The sequence below is a fragment of the Mustela nigripes genome, chromosome 7, assembly GCF_022355385.1.
Source record: "Mustela nigripes isolate SB6536 chromosome 7, MUSNIG.SB6536, whole genome shotgun sequence".
NCBI classification, from domain to species: domain Eukaryota; kingdom Metazoa; phylum Chordata; class Mammalia; order Carnivora; family Mustelidae; genus Mustela; species Mustela nigripes.
Genome location: NC_081563.1, coordinates 78308813 through 78332821, shown reverse-complemented (window position 1 = coordinate 78332821; position 24009 = coordinate 78308813). Strand labels below are relative to the sequence as shown.

Below are 24009 nucleotides of genomic sequence, written 5' to 3'. Positions count from 1 at the left end.
AAGTGTACTAGTAAGTTTCGAAGAGAACCAGGTTTTCAAATCAATGTACTTGGCAGTACGAGCTGTCTGAGAGGCCTTAGTAAGACAACGAAGACACTAGGGTTAAACTCTTCCATTGAGGAAGCATATACTTCAGGGACTGTATGAGGGCTTCTCAGAAGACGCAAGATTCGGGTATTTTCATAGACTGGAGAAAAACCCTTACCTCGTGGCTTAGGAAATCATGAGACGCTCTTTAAAATACGCTTAAAACACCCGGAGGTAAGTTCATTAACGAAAACCAAAATTGACTTTAGAAGGAATAAAATTTGATTTTTTTTCTCATCTTCCTACTGCAAATTACAAATAATGTAACGAGAAGAAACATTAGTGACCGAATTTAAAAAAGACGCGGGACGCGAAGAGAGTAAAGTGGGTTTAGACAAAGAACAAGGAGGCGGGTCCGAATTCGTAGCACCGCCGGCCCCACTTCCACCCGGATCCGGGGAGAGAGAGTTCGCCCCGGGCTCCTGGAGCCAGGCCCCACCTCAGCGCTCCCACGGGAATCTTCGCTCTAGCCCCGCCTCCGTCCCGCTCGGCTCCATCCCGCTTCGGTAGCCCGGCGCCTCTGCGGCGAGTAAGGGAGAAAGCGAGGCGGGACTTCCGGTGTTTGAAAAACTTCCGGCGGGAACCGGAAGATGCGGTCACACACACAGAATCCCGGGCCTTCTGACTCGCCGGGCGGGAAGGTGAGCTGAGCGTCCGCCTTGGCGGAGTTCCTGAGTGCTCGCGTGAGCCGGGAGATCGGGCTCCGGTCTTTCTGGGGCCATTTAAAAAATTCGGAGCGCTCATTTGGGAAATAACATCCCTTTTTAAAGTGAGAAGTTTCATTACATTTAATGGTTTGCGGTCTCTATCTTCCAACCTACACCCGGAAAACTCCTCCTAGCTGCCGTGTGTCACCTGGCACATCTTCTCAGTCAAATTTCAGCTCTTAGCGCGTAGGGGCCGACCTGGGAAAACCCAGGCAAACCTAGATTGTTGCTGTGTCTCAAGTCATCAGAGATGGGAGAGGAAGCATCCTTTTCACTAGCACATCATGGCCTTGTCCGCATCAGCGGCATCCTCAGCAGTGTGTCTGGCATATAGGAGGCGCTGAATAACTTCAGGAAAGGAATGAATGAACAGGAACTCTCTAGGCAACTTTCCTCGAGCCTCCCACGCGCCAGAATGTTGTTAATATAATGTTTGTGGAATGGGAAGCAAGCCTAGTCTTGCTGTTTGGGGCTTTGGGTTCTAGATACATAACTAGAACATAGGTTTCCCCTTTGAGTAAACCATTGCACCTCGCTGAATCTCAGGCTTCTAATTCATTAAAAAAACAAAAAAACACCTATCTGATTTCTGAGGCTCTTTCCAAGTGGATTTATTTTTATTATGGATTATGGATTTTAATTTTTATTATGGATTATTATGGACGGATGTTTGCTGACATTCCACCACTCCTTTTCGTACTCAGGGAAGCTTATTTAGGTGCCTCTTAAAAGTTGTTCCCTCTTTCCCTTAAGATTTCTAATTGTGGTTTTCCCAATTTTAATGTAATATTTATGTGTCTGCAGGTTTCTTCAACCCCCCTTCGCTTGATTTTTAGTTGCCCTAGTTTAGTGCCTCCTCCCTTAGTAATATCACAGCAACTGATTTTGCATATACTCATGTGTCCGCAGAGAAAAGACAACTTTGAATATGAAAAATCTCAAGTCACTAAGAATTGGAATGTTTTGTACCATCACCCTTTCAAAAGAAAAAAAGAGTGCCTGTGTGCTATTGCCTAAACTCTTAGGCAGTATAATAGTTTTTGGGGGAAAATGTATACTCCTCTATACTCCATGTTGTATATATTCTTTTCTTTTTTTAAAAATATTTTATTTATTTATTTGACAGACAGAGATCACAAGCAGGCAGAGAGGCAAGCAGAGAGAGAGGGGGGATCAGGCTCCCCAGCAAAGAGCCTGATGCGGGGCTCGATCCCAGGACCCCGAGATCATGACCCGAGCCGAAGGCAGAGGCTTTAACCCACTGAGCCACCCAGGTGCCCCATGTTGTATATATTCTTACATTCATTTAGTAAATAGTTATAGAGCAGCTGTTAAGTGCTAAGCTCTGTGTTATGCAGAAGTGATTAAAGCAAATGTGGTTTCTTCATGATATTTACTGCCATGAAGTAAACATGGATGCAGGCAATAAACAAGGATAATTACAGATTGTGCTTTATATAGTATTGTATGAAGGAAGTACATAGGGTCCTATAATAATATTATATCTGGGAGACCCATTTTAGGTCTGAAATATTGAGCTCTAAGAGATGAGAAAGAGCCAGCCTATTGATGAACAGGCAGAGTGAACCTGAGATGGCAAAGAATCATGCTTATTACAGTGACTGAAACAAAGTCGTGACTGCGGCCGAAAAGCTGCAGCACATGGTAAATGTGGTTAGAAAGATAGACAGGGGTTAGTCCTGTAGGGTATTTTAAAGGCCATGGTAAAAAATATGATTTGATTCTAAGTGAAGAATGGAGTGTGAAGTCATTGAATGGTTTTTAAGCATTTTCTAAATGATCTTTTGGTTGATACGTGGAGAATGGTTAGTGAGGCTATTAGATATTGGGAACTAAAGACACACTGGAGATCATAGAAATTGAACCTGTATTTTGGTGGAAAAATTTATGTTATTTACTAGTAGACTAGTTGTGGGAGGTGAAAGAAAAAGATTTCAAGGTTTTGGTTTGCAAATGAAACTTTAGAGGATGATAGATGTATTCGGTATCTCGGTTATGGAGATGTGTATACATATGCCAGAACTTACCAACTTTGTACATTTTAAGCATGTACAATTTATTGTACATCAGTTATAGTTAAATGAAGTTGTTAAAAATTTTCTAAGGTTCTGGCTTAGCCATCCATTTAGGTGGATGATGGTGCCATTTACAGAGATGGGAAAGATGAATAGGAATGGGTTTTAAAACAAGAAATAGTTACCAAGATTTCATTGTGGATATGTTAAATTTTAGGTAATTTTGAGGCATTTGCATAGTTTCATAGGCAGTATGGACAGTTTATTATGTAAATCTGTATCTTAGGCAAGATTTGGGGTGGAGGTATTAGGATTGTTATTAAGTAGGTGATAACAGATATTTAAAACCATGGAAATGGATGGAATTTTGTTAATCTAACAAATCCAATGATATAAAGAAAGGGAACAGGGGAGGAGTAGAGATGAAGAAACCACTCCCAAGAACATTGGTTTTTAAACTGGAATATACCTGGCATAGGCAGTTTTTAAGAAATAATTTCTAGTCCTTAGTTTCTGTATATACTCTTTCTAAAACTGATTTGTCTGAAATTGACTTATGTGCTCATGCACATTCTCTTCTCCCACCTCCTTTTTTTTTTTTTTTTTTTTTGCAAAAACACACACATACACGTGTATGAGGGGAGGGTAGAGGCAGCCGGGAGAGGGAGAGAGAGAATCTTAAGCGCAGAACCCACTACAAGGCTGGATCTCACAACCCTGAGATCATGATCTGAGCCAAAATCAGAGTCTGAAGCTGAATTGACTGGGCCACCCAGGCACTCCCCCCACCACCTCCCTTTTCAAACTCATATTTATCTACTTGTCAAAAGGCAAGTTGACAAGTTACTCATCTTTCAATGGTAGCAATGCTTCCAGGGTGCCTAATTAAGGGGCATTTGGAAGTATTTGTTTCAGGGAAGTCTTTAGTGGTTAATCAAAAATTTTGAGACTGCCAAGGTTTTGTCTACTCCTATTTTAAACCCATTTCTATTAAGGATGAAGTATGGAGTGAGAATTGGTGCATGGTGGTCTGTAAGGGAATGTTTTGAATTCAGGTATATTGTAGAATGGGGTGATAGGAGTAGAAGATTTGGTTGGGTTGTTTGTTAGGAAGCTTAGTATGTACAGATTTTTATTTTGGGGCTGGTCAGATTGTCCAGGGAAGAGCCTTTGCATTCTCCCTGGAGGGTAAGGATTTGACTAGGAGCTTAGTGGGAGAAGAGGACTGGGGGGTGGGGGGCGGGGAAGGGTCCTCTATTTTTAGCATTCAGTCTGTATGGTTCCCATGCCCACAACTGTACTTGCTGTCCTCTAGTCTAGAAACTTTGTTTTATCCTCTCCAGCCAATAAACCTCCAGATGTTTTCCTGGGGCACTTGCTTAATAGCATGAAGTAGAGTAGGGCCTGTAAAGATACTTCTTTGCCTCAGGTAGCTTACATCAGCCCTTAATCCCTTCATCCATAGTTCCAAGGTATTAGGTACTGCTTTTTGTGATTATTTTTTGAGGAAATACGTTTGCTTCTGAAAAGCTCCCACTGCTGACTTGGAATTTTAATTTTCATGAAGTGAAATCTGTCTTTTTGGCTTCTGAAATTTTGAGTTATGCCCAGGAAAACTTATTCCCCCACCTCTACTCCAAATTATGAGAACGATCATCTTTATTTTTGGTAGTACTTTTATAGTTTTATTTTGTACATTTTAAGTCATTAGTTGGTGTGGAATATATTTTTGTTCAAGGTGTAGCTGTAGTACTTAAATACTTGTTTTCCTCCAGAGGGATAGCTTTTCTCTTAATACCAATTGTTGAATAATTTATTTCTGCCCTGATTTGAAATGCTACCCTATCATACACTAACTTTCTCTGTTTGCATTTTTGTTTTATTGTGGTAAGGTACATGTGACACAGAAATCAAAAATTACCCATTCCTTTATGATCAATATTTAGAAGCACTTATTTGAGGAAGGATAACCTACATAAACATAAAATGCCGCAAAGAGGGGGTGAAGGAAAAGATGGAAGATTATCCTGTCTGCTTCCTGGAAACACTTTTCCTTTTGTTCTCCTGCTTTACTCTGTGTGCTCTCTTGGCTAATAGTTCTATACTTCTTGGAGTTGAGCTATAGAACTGAGGGCACATGTTCTATTTTTTTGAGAACTCTTTGGTATTTCTGTGAGAAATTCCTTTCTCCTCTGAGTGGAAGTTAGAACCAGAGGCATTATAACATATGACTTGTTTAGAAACTTTTTTAAAGGGTTCCAAGCATGCCAGAGTCTCATGTAGTTTTTGTGGTTTGACATACACTCTTAGGTAATAAAATTTATTAGCTAAAGTGAATTTGCTTACTTACTGTATTACAGAATGCCTCTGATTATTTGTCTCAATTTCTTAAAAAGCTAGGCCTTTGAATTTGGTAAGTATTTTCTAGTGACAGTTGTGATTAATTTATTTTCAAATGTCTTATTTAAAAAAAAAACGTCTTAAATACTGTAATTTTTACTATAAGGAAGTGGATTATCTTGTTTCAGGAATAATCTGGCTGCTTATGTAGTCCGATAACATTGTTTATTTGACTGTCAACTTTGTAGAAAGGCCTTTCTTTTATATTGTGAGAAGATGTACAAGTAGGGAAATACTTCTTACAGTTTACTAAAGGATCTTATAATTTGCTGACTGATGAGCCATTTAATAGCACTGGTGGTATATGCAAGCATATAACTCTAAAGAAACTAAAAATTGTCACCCTGTTGGAGCTTATATTTTTCCGAAGATGGTACATACTCAACAGGCTCTTAAACTATTCGAAGGCTTTTAGCTGCTCTTATAGTTGGCAGTGTGTGGGAGGGGAAGCCAGAGTTCAGAGTTTTGAATGCTTCTCATTTCTTTTTCCCCGTGGCATTTTTAAACAGCAGAGCTATTGGAGCATTAGTTTTGAATGGCACATAACTTGGTAGACAACATAAGTGATCAGTCGTTCAAGTGATTCACATCATTCTGATTTTATGTTCTGTGTCTTCCAGATGTCATCGTTGCCAAGAAGAGCAAAAGTAAAGGTCCAGACTGCAGTATCCAAAGATGAATTCTCTTCCTTGTCTGAATTGTAAGCATTTGGTTTCAGATGGGGTTAGGAGAATGATGTATATTTTAAGGAGGAATGTGTTTTGTCACTACTGTAAGTTATTTGGGTTGAAGAATGCTGTGTCTATTTCATTCATTCATGAGACAATGTTTATTGAATTCTTGTTGAGTCTCAGGCTCTGTTTCAGTGTTGGTGTTAAAGTATTAACTAGGAGAGGGAAAGTAACTAACTAAATATGTAACATGATATATACATTAGCATGTAAGGTCCATGAAAGAAGGGAGTTTTCTATTGCTTCAGAGAAGGGTTTCCCAAACTCAGTACTACTGATCAGATAATTCTTTGCTGTGGAGATTGCCCTTTGCATTGCAGAATGTTTAGCAGCATCCCTGGTCTCCACCAACTAGATGCCAGTCACATCTCCCTAGTTATGACAACCAAAAATGTAGTCCTCAAGGGGGCAGAATTGTTGACAGTTGAGAACCTCTGCCTTAGAGCATTGTAGTGTTTGTGCCCTGAAGATATTTGTTAAATAAGTGACTCTAAAGGAACATAAAACAGGGCAAGAGAAAGCATGGTTAGTGGTTCTGGGCAGGGGACATCTTGGATATAGTATTCAGGAAAGTTCTTTTGGAGGATGTGGCAAGAGATCTAAATGAAATTTGGAAGTACAACTTGTAAAGATCTGGGGATGGGGTTCCAAGCAGAGGGAGCAGCAATGCAAAGCCCTTATGGCATGAACAAGCTCTGTGTGTTCAGGGAACAGTAAGACCAGTGGCCAGACAGGAGTCACCAAGGCAGAGAGTGATTGGAAATAAGATTGGTATGGGCAGGACCTAATAGGCCATGACAGAGTATTAGGGTCTTATTTGAAGTGCTGTAACTGAACCAACATGAGTTTGCTCCTTGGGGAGTCACAGGTACACCAGGTGGAGTTGTCACATAAAGTAAACTTTATTTGCAGCAAATAAAGAGATCATAGGGAATAGCTTTCAAAGCTTCCAAAGAGAGTGAATGGGTACCTTTTGTTAAGGGTTAATAGGGAAGCCTTGTCATCTGTGTAGAGGCAGGCACCAAATCACGTGTGTACCTTAAGGAATCATGCCTGTATGTACATCATATGTCATGTAAATAAGGCTGAGTCTCCTCTTTGGGCAGAGATTTTAGTATTATGATGAGGTAAAGGTAATTGCCAGTCATTCCAGGGGTCGCTCGCTCCAAGCTTCATCTGTGCAGGTGCAAGTCAGAGGTTTAGCTCAAAGGGTCTGAGTTGTCTGGGCCAGTGAGAGGTCTGGTCAGGGCTGTTGCCATCACCTGAAGAGTGGTTTTGGGTTTTATCTGCCTGAATTAAGAGGTAAGCTGGAAAGAAGAACTTAAGGAAAAATGAGAACAAAGCATATGGGCAATAAGGATCAAGTGTTGGGACCTAGCTGGTGACAGTAGGTTGGAAAGGCATCGGAACGCTTGGGGCAGGGATGTGTCATGCTCTGGTTTACATTTGTAAAAGATCATTCTGGTTTCTTGTTGGAAAACAGACCATAGGGGAGCAAGAATGGAAGCAGGGGGTCAGTTAAGGAGATTGCTGTAGAAGCCTAGGGTCCTAGAAGTGAAAGTGGGGGAAAATAGTCTAATTTGGGATATATATTGAAGATAAAGAAGACGAGATATGCTGGGATTAGATTTGGGGTGTGAAGGAAAGGCAGGAATTTGGGGAAGACTGGAAGAGGATCAGGTATGAGGGTATTAAAATCAGGGGTTCTGTTTTGAGATGATGTGAGGCATCCAATGAAGGTAGATATACAAGTCTTGAGCTCAGGTCAAGAAGGAAATAGAAAATTGAGATTCCTCTCTATTCCACTATCAAATAAGACAAGGTCATCTAGTAGGAGAGCTTAGAAGAGTGCTGTGGAATGAGTCTTAGAGGATCCCATCATTGAAAAGTTGGGGAGAGGAAGAGCAGTAAGCAAAGGGACAAGGAGGAGCTAGAGAAGCTGCCAGGGAAGTAGGAGGAAAACCAGGGGAGTGAAGACCTTGGAAAGACCTGGAAGGTGTGAAGGATGTGTTATAAGTGAGGGCCAGATGCCAGTAATAGGTCAGGTATGATTAGTGGGAGATGACCAGCTATCTTAAAACTGCCTCATATATAATAAAATAATACCTGTTCTTGGGTTTTTCTTTCTGATACCTGAAAGCCCTTTTGTGTCTGTCATGTGACTTTCACAGTGGTCCCCTACATTGCAAAAGTCACATGACAGACACAAAAGGGCTTTCAGGTATCAGAAACTGGTGCCCATGCATGTTGGATGGGAACTAGGTGGAATAAAGTCTTAGTTTGGAGATAGTATGAGCTGAATCCTGGTTTTCTGTTTCCTTAGTTTTCTAATTCTCCTTCCTTTCAATGCCACTGCTATCTGTTATGGGAGTTTAAATGATTTCGTTTGTTTTTGCCTACTCTTAGGCTTTAGTTTGCTTACGCTACTGAAGAGAACTCCCTGGGGGCAGGGGGGAGAACTATCAGTGGCCTGACCTAGGAGAGCGTAATTTAGAAGAAGTCATTTAATCAGGTTTTTGCCTCCAGGCAGAACTTGAACCCTTCAGAAAGCCAGATATCCCTATTTACTAGCCTTAGTGAAGGAAGTGGTTGTCCTTCCCACCAACACTGACCTTTTACATTGGGGTAGACAGAGATTTAAAAGGGTTGGCAGGAGCACGATGTTCCTTCACCAGAGTGCACGTGACTATTCTTCCTCTGCTGTTGCTGTGAGTTTGATTCATGGGTTGTTAGAAAGTACTGCAGCTGCACCTGATCCCATCCAACCAGCAAACAAATCCATTCGATGAAAGGGAAAAACGAAAAATTGAAGCATTTGGAAGGGCCTTAGTGCTGGCTTTTTATGTCATTTAGGGTGTTTCCTAGCACCATTTCCCATTTCTTACATTGGTTTGAGTAACTTTAAGAAAATTTGATTACCACTTAGGAAATTGTATAAGCACTTTTCACTGTTATAATGGCAAACATTACAATGACTATGGTGAGACACCACACAGTAAATTGCTTAAGGTAATAAATGGTTTCCTCTGTTTTGAATGTGTGTGTGTGTGTGTGTGTGTGCGCGCGCACACGTGCACATGCTGGGTGAGTGAGAGGGGAATAGAGAGACCTGTGATTCATAGTATATCAGGGGCTATTTTTACTTTGGTCCTCCATCAACTCTTGTTTTAGTACTTAGCTATATCTGTTCATAGCCTGTGCTCACATCACTGCATTTTGTATTAAACACCTCCTACCTCCTACCTTTTTTGCTTTCAAGAAGCATGTCTCTTTTGCCTTTGACATTTACCTTCATTTTTCCTAGAGATTTTTCTGTCAATTTACTTCTAGATCGTCTGCTTCTGAAGAAGATGACAAGGAAGATAGTGCGTGGGAGCCCCGAAAGAAAGTCGTCAGAAGTCGTAAGCAGCCTGTTCCCAAAGAATCCAAATCAAAGAGGGTGCCACGGGTAAAGAAGACCACTAAGATCAATGATGGCTTAGAAGGCATGGCTGTTAAGGAGGAGCTGGTAGGTGCTTTTTGTTGGGTGAAGGGAAGACTGTAGTGCCTTCCTAATTGGTGATGCTACTTTCTCCTTATAGAGAGTGGGACAGAATAGGTAGTTGACAAAAGTACAGGGCAGTGGCATTCTCTACCATGGGCTCTAGTAGTATTTATCGTTAGACTGTGTTCGAAGGGAAAGAATATTTGTCAACTGACATATTGATGGATTTTTCTATAAGCAAATGCTGTATGTGTACAAATCTGGATTAAAACACAACAACGACAACAATAAATTATAGGCTTTTTTGCATTATAAAAAGAGTTGTGCATTTCCAAAATCATTCTCTGTGGTATTCCTTTAAGAAACTGCTTCCATGGTACATTTGAAATAATACTTTTTTAATATGCTGTAGAAGCTTGACTTTTCAGGGACACATTTACTGTGTATAGTAGAGGACATTATATTGTACCTTGCTCTGCTCTTATTTAAATCAGTCTTTCTCCTGTTATCCAGTACTTCTGTTTCTTCATCTTTATATACAAGCTTTTCACTGAACACACTTGAATGGGTGAGCAGGCTTTACCTAGAGCTGAGAAAGTATTGACATCTATTATATTATTGGCAAAATTTGGAGGTTTTTCATTAAGCGTGGTATGGTTGCACCTAAAAGTAGCTTGATTGCCTAACCTACGAGATATTAAAATTTGGAGGTTTTTCATTAAGCGTGGTATGGTTGCACCTAAAAGTAGCTGGATTGCCTAACCTACGAAATATCTCTTAGTTCCGTGGTTTTTGGCATTAGGACCATAAAACCTTTGAGAATCTGATAAAAGTTATGAACCCTCTCTTCAGCAGAATGTGCACATGCCTAGCTTCTAAATATTAAAATATAGCTCAAGAAGGTACAGCTTAAGAACCCTTGTCATGGTGATTTCTTGATCCTTCCAGTGATGCTCAGTTATATGTGTATAAAAAAAAAATTAGAGGGTGCCTGGGTGGCTCAATGGGTTAAGCCCCTGCCTTCGGCTCAGGTCATGATCTCAGGGTCCTGGGATCGAGTCCCGCATCGGGCTCTCTGCTCAGCAGGGAGCCTGCTTCCCTCTCTCTCTCTCTCTGCCTGCCTCTCTGTCTACTTGTGATCTCTCTCTGTGAAAGAAATAAATAAAATCTTAAAAAAAAAAAAAGAATTAGAATAGAAACTTTTTCACTTAAGAAACATTCTGGGGAGTTTTTAGAATTTCTTTCAGAATTGCCAAAATTCACACATTTTATACCTCAGCAAAAGCACATTGAGCATGTTAGAAGACTTTATTCCTTTAGGTTTGGCGCTCTGCTCTGCTGTAGCCACCACTGAACAAAATAATTGAAAACCTTATTTTGGGTAGAATGAGAATCAGTAGCCTCCTTAACAAACATCACAGACAAAATTAATTGTTAGTCTCTTCCTCTCTATGTTGCTGGCATTTACCAACCTACTCACCACTCTGGACACTGAAGACTTTTGCTCAGCTCCATTTCATGTCTCCTCTCTGCCACCTTCTGCTGTTGTTCTTGGTGATTTCTCCTCCACTGGGATGCACTCCCTGATGCCTTGGTTCTTTGACCTCCTCATCTCCAGGGACCGTGTCTTCTTCTCTGCCTTTACTGCTCCTCTCGTGAGCTCAGCCTGAATCTTGCCATCATCAGAAACTGTGCTATTGTCATTCCTTTCCAAGCATCCTGTGTTCGGAGCACCATCTCACCATTTCCTTTTCTCCTTGTTCACTGTTCAGGTGCCATCACAGCCACACTTTTATAGCCTTGTCACATCTCCTTGGTAGCTCTCAACCCGGGGAGCTTGAAAAAATGCTCCTGTACTAGACCATTTAAATCTGAAAAGAATTCTGAGGGTAGAGATGGGCCCAGGTCTCAGCTGTATTGTTTGCTTGAAGCTCCTCAGGTGACTTCTGTGGACAGCCAGGGCTGAGGGCTATGACCCAGTCGTTGGACTGTAGTGCTTCCCCAGATCTGCTTTATGGATCACCATCAGTCAGCCCTTTTCTTTTCTTACTTTACCTAGTCTTGACTACATAACCTCTCATTTAAACCACTTTTCATTAGTCTCACCAGTTTTGCCCTTCTTTCCTTCAGTCACACATGGCTGATCAGACCCGACACTGGGTGAGCCATTGCCTCTGCTCTGCCAGCACAGAGCAGCTGACTCTTGCTGAAACAACCTTGACCTAATTGGTTTTCCTTTAGATTCATAATCTCAGACCTCAAAATTACACTAAAAATACCTGGTAGACCCATTTTTTTCCTCTGGCGGATTTGTTTTTCCAGTTTTTTCTTGTTTCTTAAAATTCTAAATTCCTTTCTCTCCCTTTCAGCTGATGACATTGCCTTTTACATGTTTAAAAATTCATGAAGCTCCTCATTATTTCACAACCAGGCTAGCTCAATTTGCCTTCCTTTTCTGCCCTGTTACGGTGTAGGAAATGTCATCCCCCTGTCCAGGATTAGTCCCACCACTGGGGCTGTCATTGCTGTCCCCTCTTGCTCAAGGTCTGTGTCTTTAGTCATTCCCTTTCTTTTCTCTCGTCAACTTTTCTTCCAGTGACTCAATTGCTACAGAGTATAAAAATGCTCTTTTAAATCTAGTTTTTAAGAAGCCTCCCTTCAACTCCTTATCCCTCTCCAGTTATCTGTTGAGCTCACACAGTACAACACAAGCCAGGGCCAAGGCCTGCTGACTGATTTGACTGGAAAAGACACAGTGAGCCACTTTTTTGCTTTAGACAGTTGACTTGCTTTCAGAGATGACAAAAAGAAGAATAGTCAAATTCTTCTTGGAGTCTTGGGTTTAGTCATAGGCTACATAATAACCATGTGGAGTGTTAAGGCTGATTAAAAAAAAAAAAAGCAGTGAGGGCAGAAGAAAATGAACTTTGATTTTTCAGTCAGCCAAAGATTCAGGTTGAACATAAGGAAGAAAAATGTTCTCATGGAGGCTTACTAAACTTGAGACAGGCTATAGAATCTCAGAAACTTCATAAAATAGAGAGATATTTCCTTATGTTTTCAATAGTTTAGATCTACCTTTTTCAAACTTTTGGTCTTTGAACCCCTTTACACTCTTAAAACTTCCTGAGGAACCCAAGGAACTTTTGGTTATTGGGTTAGGATATTAATATTTACCATATAAAAATTGAAAATGAGAAATTAAAATATTGATTAATTTTTTAAAAAAACCTATTACATGTTAATGTAGCTAAATCTTATTTTAATGAAAAATAAGTATATATTTTCCCCAAAACAAAAAAAATTAGTGAGAAGAATGACATTGTTTACATTTTTGCAGATGTCTTTAATGTCTTATTTGACTTACTAGAATATAACTGAAATGTATAAACAAAACCTGCTTCCACCCAGATATGTTTTTGCAAAAGGGAGATGCATTTTAAAAGCTTATTTGATGCAGTACCAAAACTCAGTGAGTGGTAGTTTCTTAAAAGTTTGTTTCATTGTGAAATCTGAAACCATGTTAATGAACTTCTTGTACTCTACTACATTAAAATCCACTGGTTCATGTTATTTGAATGGGTCTTTTACCCCTGCATGATTTTGTGACATATATTGATCATTTGGAAAATACCGGTTCACTGATTTATGGAGATCTTGTGGATTTTTATCATCTTCCATTACCTGGTGTCAAAAAACCACATTTATTAGTATAACCTCCAGTCTCATCACAGTGTTGGAAAGCTGTCAAGTTCAGAGTGGGTACAATTTCCAAAATTCTAATTTTCACTTTTAAATTTATTGTTGGTTGCAAATGTCAGGTGTTTTCTTCAGGTGACAGTCACAGGTCATTTCTGGAAAAGTATCCCAAGTCTGAATAACCATAGTTTGTCAGTCATTATTTCAAGTAAAAATGCCACTTTCTGGAAAAAGAAGCTGGTTCAGTTCACAACTGAAATGGGTGCATGCAAGCTTTTGTTCGAGATGACCACTGCACATCTGTATGCCTTCGCATGCAGCTGAAGTGTTCTATGTGTACTCACCATTTCAGCATGAAGTATTAAAAAGGTGTGTTTTCAAGGACTGAAACTATAAAAATCAATACTTTTTATTTATTTATTTATTTAATTTATTTTAATGTAGGCTCCACGCTCAGTGTAGGGCTTGAACACACCACTCTGAGGTCAAGAGGCATGTTCTCTACCAACTGAGCAAGCCAGGTGCCCCTAAATGAGTAATTTTTAACTGCATTGTTAAGTGAAACTCACATAGTTTTACTCTAAGAGTGTGGCGGTGAAGGGAACGGTGACTGCTAGTACTGCTTGGTGCCATTGCTCTTGTACTCTCAGAGAAATGTCAACAAAAGAAGGCAGATCATGTCTTGGCCTTATTATGAATAGAGTGCGGCCTTGCAGAGCCCCTGAAAGGCCCTGAGGACAACACTGAGAAACACTAGGTAAATCTTGCCTGAAGACTCCAGAGAGGGTACCTTTCAAGTGTCTTTATGATTGTTGACTTTTCTTATTTTCCTCTCGGTCATTGTACTTTTTCTTCATTTCTTTGTCTACTTCCTTCTCCCTCTCCTAGAAGATAGTCTAGATACGGTAGCGGTGGTACTGATGGTGGGATCTGCAGATGTTTTCATGCTTCCTATAAGCCAGGCAACATGCTTCACGCTACGGCTGTGTGAACTTACTCAATCCTCATCACCACCCCTCGAGGCATGTGCTATTACCATCCTGATTTTATAGATGAGAAAGCCACAGCAAGAAATGTGAAGTGATTTGCTCATGGATAATAGATAGTATGTGATGGAACTGGGTTTCTAAGTTAGCAACATGATTTTGTCAGCATTTCAGAAATCAAAACATCTCTCGTGGGTGGTTTTACCTCAGCTGTGCTTGTAAGAGGGGTGTGTAAAACCAGAGAATTGATTTAATAATTAACGATTTGATATAATAATCACAAGGACATGACATTTTTCTGACTGGTATTGTCTCTCCTCAGAGGCTGAAGTAAGTAGGCACTTAAATAAGAATCAGAGATTTACTCCATGAGCATGGATCCAGATTGGGAGAATTAGATAAATCCATTCTTTTGGATTTATTGAATGCCTCCTATGGTCTAGGCCTTATGTTTGTCACAAGGACATCAGATGTTTTAAATGCATGAATCTAAGGTAGTGTGATGGATTCATCTCAGGAGGGCTGTCTTACCAATGCGACCAAAATACTCAGAGTCTGTTTGCTAAGCTATCCTCTTCCTCTTACATTGTTTAGAAGAATGTTGATCATATTTGCTTTTTTACAATTCCTCTTGTTCTGCCCCTCTATGGTTGCAGCCCTCTGTATGGCTGACACCTTTCTTTTACTGTATCAAGCCATTTCATCAAGTTATTATCAACTCTTATGAACCTATGCGTCATTCTATTTTTATATCTCTGTTCTTACCCATTATGTTTCAGCTAAACATGTAATACTCAGAGGGTTTCTAATGTACATCATCTCCAGGTTAGGTGGTGGTGGGTGAGTTTAAGGATGGGGATGTTGTAGTTCAAAGTATTTTCAGTAGTCAGTAATTCTGGAAAAATACTTGATAGGAGAGAAAATTGAATTTTGACTAAAAAATAGTTTGGGAATTCTTCATTTGGTTGAGTTGGCGCCATCGACATCTATTTAGGTAACCAGAAACAGGCTAGCCTGTGAAACTGTAAACTCCATGCAGGTAGGGTCTGTTATGTTATTTATCACTCCAGTGCCAAAATGAATGCCAACTGTCATTCCTTCACACCTGAGCTATTGCGAAGGCTGGGGGTGGTGGAGAGAGTGGCTCCTGGACACTAGGTGGACTACTGTGTAGATTCCTCCTAAAAAAATGCCTGACACCACTCTGCTGTCATGCTGTGTTTTCTGTTCCTAGCGTTCTGCATGAGTTGGTGGCGGGATTAGCCTGCTGTGTTTTCTGAGTATGTGAGTGTTACTTTTTTCCCCCAAAGGGTTGACTTTTGGTTGCAAGTTTTATTTTTTATTTTTAAAATATTTTATTCATTTATTTATTTGACAGCGAGAGAGACAGTGAAAGAGGGAATGCAAGCAAGGGAAGTGGGAGAGGGAGAAGCAGGCTTCCCACTGAGTGGGGAACCTGATGCAGGGCTCGATCCCAGGACCCTGGGATCATGACCTGAGCTGAAGGCAGATACTTAACGACTGAGCCACCTAGGCACCCCTGATTGCAAGTTTTAAGTCTTGTTTTTTTCCAGCTTCCATAAACTTATCCTTTACTTGTTTTTAAAAAATGGGACATTTTATTTCTAGATAATTATAGATTCACATGCAGTTGTAAAATATAATACAGAGATTGTATACCCTTTAATTTCTTCCATCCGTAACATTTTACAAAACTATAGTAAACTATCATAACCAGGGTATTTACATTGACAAAATCTAGGGACCTTATGAAATTTCTCCAGTTTTTTTGTATTCATTTATTTGTGTATTTCTGTATGCTTAGTTCTGTACAATTTTATCACCTGTATTCATATGTGTATCCACCATCCAGAATGGTTCCATCACCACAAGCATCCCTAGTACTGCCTAGTATTTGCCTTTTTGTAGCCACACCTACCTCCTTTTGGACCCTTACCCCCATCTCTGACCCTCCAGTAATCACTAATTTTTTGGGGAATGTAAATAAAGCATTAATCATTAATGTTATGTAAATTTTAAAGTATGTAACTTTTTGCAATTGCCTTTTTCCTCATTCAACATAATTTCCTTGAGATTCTTCCACGTAATTGTGTGTATCAGTAATTTTTTTATTCCTGAATAATATTCCAGGATATTTAGTTTTTATCTTTTAATTTTCATGTGTTCTGTTTGTGGTTTGATAGAATAACTCTGTGGCTATTGCTGATGTTGATTTGGAAGACAGAAAAAATAAATTGGATAGCATGAAGACTCTGAAAACAGCAAAGACAAAACTGAAGAATTCAGCTCAGTCATCTTCTGGTCAGAGGACCAAAAAACTGAAAGTTGATGAAGAAACCGCCATGGCCAATAGTACAGAGACGCCATCCACGAGCACGGTGTGGGAAAGTGTGTGCAAGAAGGAAGAAAATGAAGATGACTTTACATTTGGCCAGTCCCCTTTAAAGAAAGTGAAGACCGAAGCATGTCCTCAGGGGCAGCCTGTGAGGTTTCCAGCAAATACCAACAGCATTAAAGAGGAGGTGGAAATGAACTGGGACATAGTACAGGTATGTGCAGTCATTTAGTTTGTGGGGTTCCTTTCTTTTTGATTAGAGTAAGAATGGCACTGGCTAAGGAAAGGTTGGAAATTTTCAGGTCTCTTCAGTTTTTCTAGTGATTTCTGGAGGCTTTGGCCACTGGTTCTTTTTTTTTTTTTTTTAAGATTTTATTTATTTATTTGACAGAGATCACAAGTAGGCAGAGAGGCAGACAGAGAGAGAGAGAGGAGAAAGCAGGCTCCCCGCTGAGCAGAGAGCCCAATGCGGGGCTCGATCCCAGGACCCTGGGATCATGACCTGAGCCAAAGGCAGAGGCTTTAACCCACTGAGCCACCCAGGTGCCCCTGGCCACTGGTTCTTATCCTAGGTATGCTGTTTCATTTTATAGCTCATCATCATCATCAGCTCTTGAACTAAGAGCTGTGACCTCAGGCAAGGTGGGCTTCTGCCATGGTGTTTTGGTGAACATGCACTGTATAGAGATATTGCACCAACAGACCAGGCCCTCATAAGTTCATTGTGAAGATCTTGTTTTGAACTTGGACTGTATTTCCTGATCAAAGTAGTGTGAGTGATTAGGACATTGACCATTAGTACAGCTCTAATTCTTAATGTAATATTGTAATATACTGTAAACAGGGTCTAGAAATTTCTTGGGAAAAATCTAGCTAAATTCCAACTTGAGCTGCCTTGGATTTCTTCCAGTTTCTTGTTTGGCTTTAGAGATGGCAGAGAAGACCTGAAGAGTGACTTTTAAATGGTGATTCTCAACTTCTGTCTATTCCAACATACTCCGGGGACATTTCACACTTAATTATGGTAGTGCCCCTCAGGGAGATGCATATGACCTCCCTCTTGTCTGTATCATGGTGAATCTGATGGGTACTCCTTCCCTTTCTGTGAATTACTGCTCTAGAGCCCAGGGCCTCTGCTTGTTCCAGCTGCTACTTCTCAGTCTGGGATTAGCTGTGTGTTAACCTTTTTCTTTAGAGGAATGTTTTTCCCCCCATGGTGTCTCTTCTGTTACCTATTAGTAGAGCATCACCGGTAACTTTTAATTTTGATTTTTCTCTTCTCTGGCTGACTAAGGAGTAGAATGTTGCCTCAGAGCTTTCTTCTCATCCTTGTTCCTGAACTAAATAGTCCGAAGTTTCTTGGAGAAACAGTATATCATTGGTCTCCTTTCTGTACCATTGTTTTCTTTATTCACTTATTCACTTTATTTACTTTCTTTATTCACAAGGACATGGTTTTACTTTTTTTTGTTTTCTCCCTATCCCCATCCCTTACAAGGACATATTTTAAAAGAATAGTCATGGACCACCTGCATCAGATTCACCTGAAGGCTTTCTTGAAAGGCAGACCCCTTGCTTAGTTCTAGTCCAGACTCACAGGGGCAGGTGGATGTTTCCCATTTCCTTTTCTTTTCACTAAGACTTAGAAGCTGATGTCTCTACTATTGACATAAGTCTGCTTCTAATCTTGGAAAGGCAGCAGGAAGGAGGGAGGAACGTTTCAGAGACCACGAAATCTCTTGAAATACAGAGATAAATTCTTCAAGGTTAAGGGCTGCTTACCCTATGACACTTTGCTTCACACCCATCCCCTAAGCTGTGTAACAGAGAAAGAGATGAAAATGGTCTTGCCTTAGCCCATTATCTCTTAATTATAAGTGATAGAAACCTACTTCTAATGATCTAAGCAGGAAAGAGTTTATTACCAAGGACATGGGGTCTTTCAAAGAATGAAAGGGACAAAGTGTGATCAAGTCTCCCAAAGGCCTTGAACCAGAAATAGGAAAACCGTGAGGACTCGAGGAAGGCTATTTCTCAGTTTTCTCTTTCTTTTCAGTTCCAAGCATTGTTTTCTCCTCCTCCTCCTTATTGGAAGTGATTTTTTGACAGTTCAAACAGGACTGCTTTTAGGATCTGGCACTCCTTGCTTGTGAGTTGGGAGAAATGGCTGCTACAGCTGCCACCTTCCCCGGGCACCCTGACAACTAGGAAGCTCAGCATTTTCTAGATGGCTTTAGGGGTTGCCTGGGAAACTTTAGGTGTGATTTGCATTGGGGTTTTTTTGTTTAACCAGCTGCAGTCTTCATTGTCCAACATTTAGTTACTTTTTCAGACAATTCTTGTGGTGTATGTGGATTTCTTTTTCTTTCCTTTCTCATTCTTCCATAAACAGCAGAGAATAATTTTATCTTGGCACTGCATTCCTGCTTCCAAACATGGTTGACAGCAGTGGCAGGTGGTAGGGGAGAGGAGACTGAGAAGAGTGAGAGTCACCAGTGCTGAGTCTGACAGTCAGGAAGGCTTTGACCCTTTGGATGAGGATTAGATTCATTGAAATGCCTTTGATATGTGTATTTTCTGCCACAAAACAAAATATGTGGCCAAGTTCTTTGGGGAAATACTGAAAGATAGCTAGATAGCTAGTCAATGGAAATTAATTATATAGAGATTATTAATCATTACCGATTGATCATGTGGGAGATGTCATTTCTGTTTCCTTCATTTTGTGTGCAGTTCCCCATATCCCCTGTCATCATGATCCTTTGCTTTTTCCCTTCACGGTGTGTTTCTCAACTCTGAAAATTCAACTGCTTTTTCAGGAACATCACCATCTTGTTTGGGGAGAGAAAACTGCATTGCCAATACTTAAGTACTCAAGTTACTTATAGACTTTATGTGTAAACATACTTTGTGTCCATTTCTAACTCAGAAACGGGGATTTCCAGATCCCTTTGAGCAGAGGCAACCTATTCTTCAGCCCTTTTCCCCAAACTGCAAATGTGTGGTCGCAATCAGAAACTAATTTTCATTAAAGAACATTATATAATTATGCAAATATGATATAAATACTGTGATCTTTTTTAGAATTTGAAGAGGTGACTAGCTACAACCAGTTTTTGAGAAAATTAAATGCTTCAAAATGGTGATTGCTATTAGAGTCTCTTTATTTTGAGGGGGCTGGGAGTAAGGAGTGGAGTAGCCACATGTGTTAGTAAGGTTTGCCAGATTAGAGAGGAAGAGCAAGCCCAACTCTCTTTATTAGCCATATTTCTTGCAAGAGATGATGGGAAATGGTGTGGGTGATGAAGACCAGGGGATGACAAAATTAGGGAAAGAAGTGGGACTGCGAGGAGGTGAGTGTGTCTGAGTTGGCTTTCTCATTGCTCCTCTACATGTAAGCACACACCATCCATTAGGTTACCTGTTTGTTCCAGGAGGGATTAAGTGAAACAATTGCATTAGCTCTTTTTGTTTTTATGATTTAGCCAGTATTTGTTATGGGCTTTAAAACACATCTTTTGTTTTTATGATTTTATTTATTTGTCAGAGAGAGAGAGCGAGCACACAAGCAGGGGGAGAGGCAGGCAGAGAGAGAAGCAGGCTCCCCGCTGAGCAGGGAGCCTCATGATGTGCGACTCAATCCAAGGCTCTGGGATCATGACCTGAGCCTAAGGCAGACACTTAACCAACTGAGCCACTTAGACGTCCCCCCAAAAATCTATTTTTTTTAAAAGATTTTTTTTATTTATTTGATGGAGAGAGAGAGATCCCAGGTAGGCAGAGCAGCAGGCAGAGAGTGGTGGGAAGCAGGCTCCCCGCTGAGAAGAGAGCCTGATGCAGGGCTTGATCCCAGGACCCTGAGGTCCCGACCTGCGCCGAAGGCAGTGGCTTAACCCACTGAGCCACCCAGGCGCCCCCAAAAATCTATTTTTGAAGTATACATACTTCTACTTTGAAGTATATATACTATTTTGGAGTATATATAGCTTATTAATGTTCAAAGTTAACAAGCTTCCAGGTGAAAAAACAGAACCTGATCAGCACCCTATAATCCCCTTTATATGGTTTTCCAGTCTCCTGTCCCCTTTCCTTTAACCACTCGTTTAACTTCTAACAGCATAGTTTTTCCGTTTGCAGTCTTTAAGGAAGATTCTGTGTGTGATAAGGTAAGTAATATAATAAAATAAATAGGCATGGGTAAAGAGAACAGTAGGAATCAAAAACTTTTGAGAGGGGTGCCTGGGTGGCTCAGTGTGTTAAAGCCTCTGCCTTCGGCTCAGGTCATGATCCCAGGGTCCTGGGATCGAGCCCCGCATGGGGCTCTCTGCTCAGCAGGGAGCCTGCTTCCTCCTCTCTCTCTGCCTGCCTCTCTGCCTACTTGTGATCTCTGTCTGTCAAATAAATAAATAAAATCTTTAAAAAAAAAAAAAAAAGAAACTTTTGAGAAAGGAGGTGTCGAACTGCTGATTGGGGAATGATTTTGAGTAGAGAGTTCTCTCAGTTCTACTCATTAGAGTAGAATTTAATTTTTTTTAACTGTCTTTTTTTTTTTAAGATTTTATTTATTTATTTGACAGACAGAGATCACAAGTAGGCAGAGAATCAGGCAGAGAGAGAGGAAGGGAAGCAGGCTCCCTGCCGAGCAGAGAGCCCAATGTGGGGCTCAATCCCAGGACCCTGGGATCACGACCTGAGCAGAAGGCAGAGGCTTTAACCCACTGAGCCACCCAGGTGCCCCGAATTTAATTTAATTTTAGTTCTTTTAAAATATAGATGCTGCCAGGATGATTAAGGCTATAGTTTGTTGATACTCAGATGCTTTCTTTTTTTAACTGAGGGAATAGGAATATAGATTAGAGGAATAAATCTCAGGACACTTTGGAAGAAGTCCATTTTGTTGCAAGTTTTAGACACCAGAGGGCAGTATGAAGGCATTATGTTTCATCTGCAGTGGGATTCAGAAAGAGAGTGAGGTTACTGTCTAACTTACATTTTTGCCTGAAAAAAAATCATCTTGCTTTGCACACAAACCAAATTTTTGAAAAGGTAATGTAGCTTGTGGGCCTTTGGGCAATTTACTTAACTTTTAGGGGCCTCAGTTTTTCTATCAATAAAATGGGAGTAATAATAACCTAGGCTTATATAATTTGAGTTAATACTGAATATGTGAAAGTATGAAACACAGTAAGCTCTATACAAGTGTTAGCTTCAAACAACAGTCACAACAAGTACCTCTCTTATTTAAGTGTTAGGGTTGAAAAAAGTCTTGAGACTGCCTTCCTTTTTACTTTACTCTCATTCCTTACCAGTTAACTGCAAATGTTATTAAAGTAATAAATGAAAATCATTTAAAAGTGAAAACTGTAGTAGTTCTCTGCCTTACTTTTACACATCCCTAAAGTTTGATCTCTGCTTTTAACTGTTTTAGTTATGTCTTTGTTGTTTGCCTCATCGCTGCAGAATTAGATGTTTATACCTCCCATGTGCTCTTGAAACAATCTATGTGCTTCTGCAAGAGTACAGATCACAATATAATTTAGCTACTTGTCTGTCTTCTTTCTAGCTTGTAAGCTCCTTGGAAAGAGGGACTTGGCATTTTACGTTTTGTTTTCACTGGCTTGGTATGGTTATTGGCATATAATATAAGCTATATTGGCATATAATGTGTCAAATAAACATTTGACTAAATTAAGACAAGGAATTGGATGATCTGGAGGCCCCAAAGTATAGACTGCTTATATGGGGTTTTGTTGTCTTCACTTTCAAGGAGCAAATCTACATAAGTAGCAGCGTACACTCCCTTAACATATATGATGCTTCTGTATTTGTTAGGACCATGTATGACCCAGATGTGGACCTTGGGCTGTGTTTGAGCCCCTTTCAGTTAACAATAGCTGAGGTAGTTTAGGATAGTGGGAACCAATGGGTTTCTATAACAATCACACAGTTCCAAAATGTTGAGCATTTTGATCATTTTCATTTTTCATATCTCTTTTACCATCTGGCTTGTCTTTCAAGGGCCAGTTGAAATGCTACCCCTGTAAGAAGCCTTCCTTGATTACCCCTGCGGGACCTTTCTCTTCCCTGAAAAGAGTGTATCACTGGCACATCCTGTTTTATTTGTATTTATTTGCATTAACATTTACCTTCCCTTCTAGATTGTTTATTCCTGTAAGACACTGCAATTTGGAACCACACTTAGGAAGATATTTTAAAACTATGCCACGGTGGTTGAACTTTTACCAGTATGTAGATAAAAGTTATTGGAGCTTCTGTTCAAAAGAAGAAAAAGAGAAAAAATACCTGATTTATTATATCTGTGTTTTAGAAACATAATCAGCAGTAATGCGGAGAGGCTGGGTGGAAAGCATGGAAAACAGAACTGCTCTGTGGTTCTAATAAAAAATGATATTAGCAGAAAGGGAATTTGAAAGGAAAGAACAGACATTTTAGAAATCAGTTTGCTTCTTTAATGATAATTTATATGGTCATGATAGGGAACTCACAGTGATACTGAGGACATCGACTAGAATGCTTTTTGGTTGCCGTAAGAGAAAACCCATCTCAAACTAGCTTACACAATGAAGGTGATTTCTTGACCTCTGTAACAGGAAAAGTTTGATCAGTGCACTGAAGCAGTCTTTCCATGATTCTCTTAGTACTGCCATTCTCAGCTTTAAGAGTCTATGTGTACAAACCATGTTTCTCTAGAAGAAACTGTACCTGGGTCCAGAGTTTCAACCCAAACCTTGAGCTTCATGCTGACTGGACCAATCTTTCTGGCCACACTCTGGCTGTTATATATGAAAGAGTTGGATACTGAAAAAAATGCTGTGGAGGTAGAGTTCAGGTTAAGTTCTCTCAAGGTGCATAGCTAATACATAGTGGGAAGGTGGTGTTGGAGGAGATAGCCATAATATTCCTGAGAATTTCTGTTGTAGAAGACGATGTTAGTTGGAATAAGAAATAGGAAGAGGTACAGGTTTGAGAAAATACTAATGAGTCTGATTTTGTAGAGGTCAGGGAAAATAACAAGCAAGAGCAGCATTTCTGGATGAGAGAGCAACTTCAGAAGGTCTCTAAAGAGAGGAACAACTGGGCTTGCTCTAGGAACTAAGAGAAAGTCATTGGGACTGGCTTCTTCTTCTTCTTTTTTTAAAATTTTATTTATTTAACTGACAGCACAAGCAGGGGGAGCAGCAGTGGGAGAGGGAGAATCAGGCTCCCCACTGTGCAGAGTTCAGTGTGGGGCTCAATCCCAGGACCCCTGGATCATGACCTGAGCTGAAGGCAGATGCTTAACCAACTGAGCCACCCAGGCCACCCTCACTGGGTCAGCCTTCTAATGAGGGGAGGATTAGATGAGTTTGGCAGTAGGCTGATGTCTTTGGGGTCATGGTAAGGAGTTTAGATTCTAAGTGCAATGGAAAATCATTGAAAGGTTTTAACTTTTATACATGATTCAGTATACATTTTATCTTTTTTTTTAAGATTTATTTATTTGGGAGAATGCACACACGTGT

At 40.2% G+C, this 24009-nt stretch overlaps 1 protein-coding gene across 3 annotated transcripts in view; it reads left to right on the top strand.

Moving 5' to 3' along the window:
• The first annotated feature begins 670 nt into the window (after positions 1–670).
• SRBD1 (S1 RNA binding domain 1) overlaps positions 671–24009 on the top strand; it is a 199150-nt gene continuing 175811 nt past the window's right edge. For all 3 annotated transcript variants that reach the window (XM_059406227.1, XM_059406226.1, XM_059406228.1), the window contains exons 1-4: positions 671–728; positions 5851–5930; positions 9292–9469; positions 16335–16700. In XM_059406227.1, the coding sequence (XP_059262210.1) occupies positions 678–728; positions 5851–5930; positions 9292–9469; positions 16335–16700 (675 nt within the window). In that variant the 5' untranslated portion in view covers positions 671–677. The remainder of the gene's footprint in view (positions 729–5850; positions 5931–9291; positions 9470–16334; positions 16701–24009) is intronic.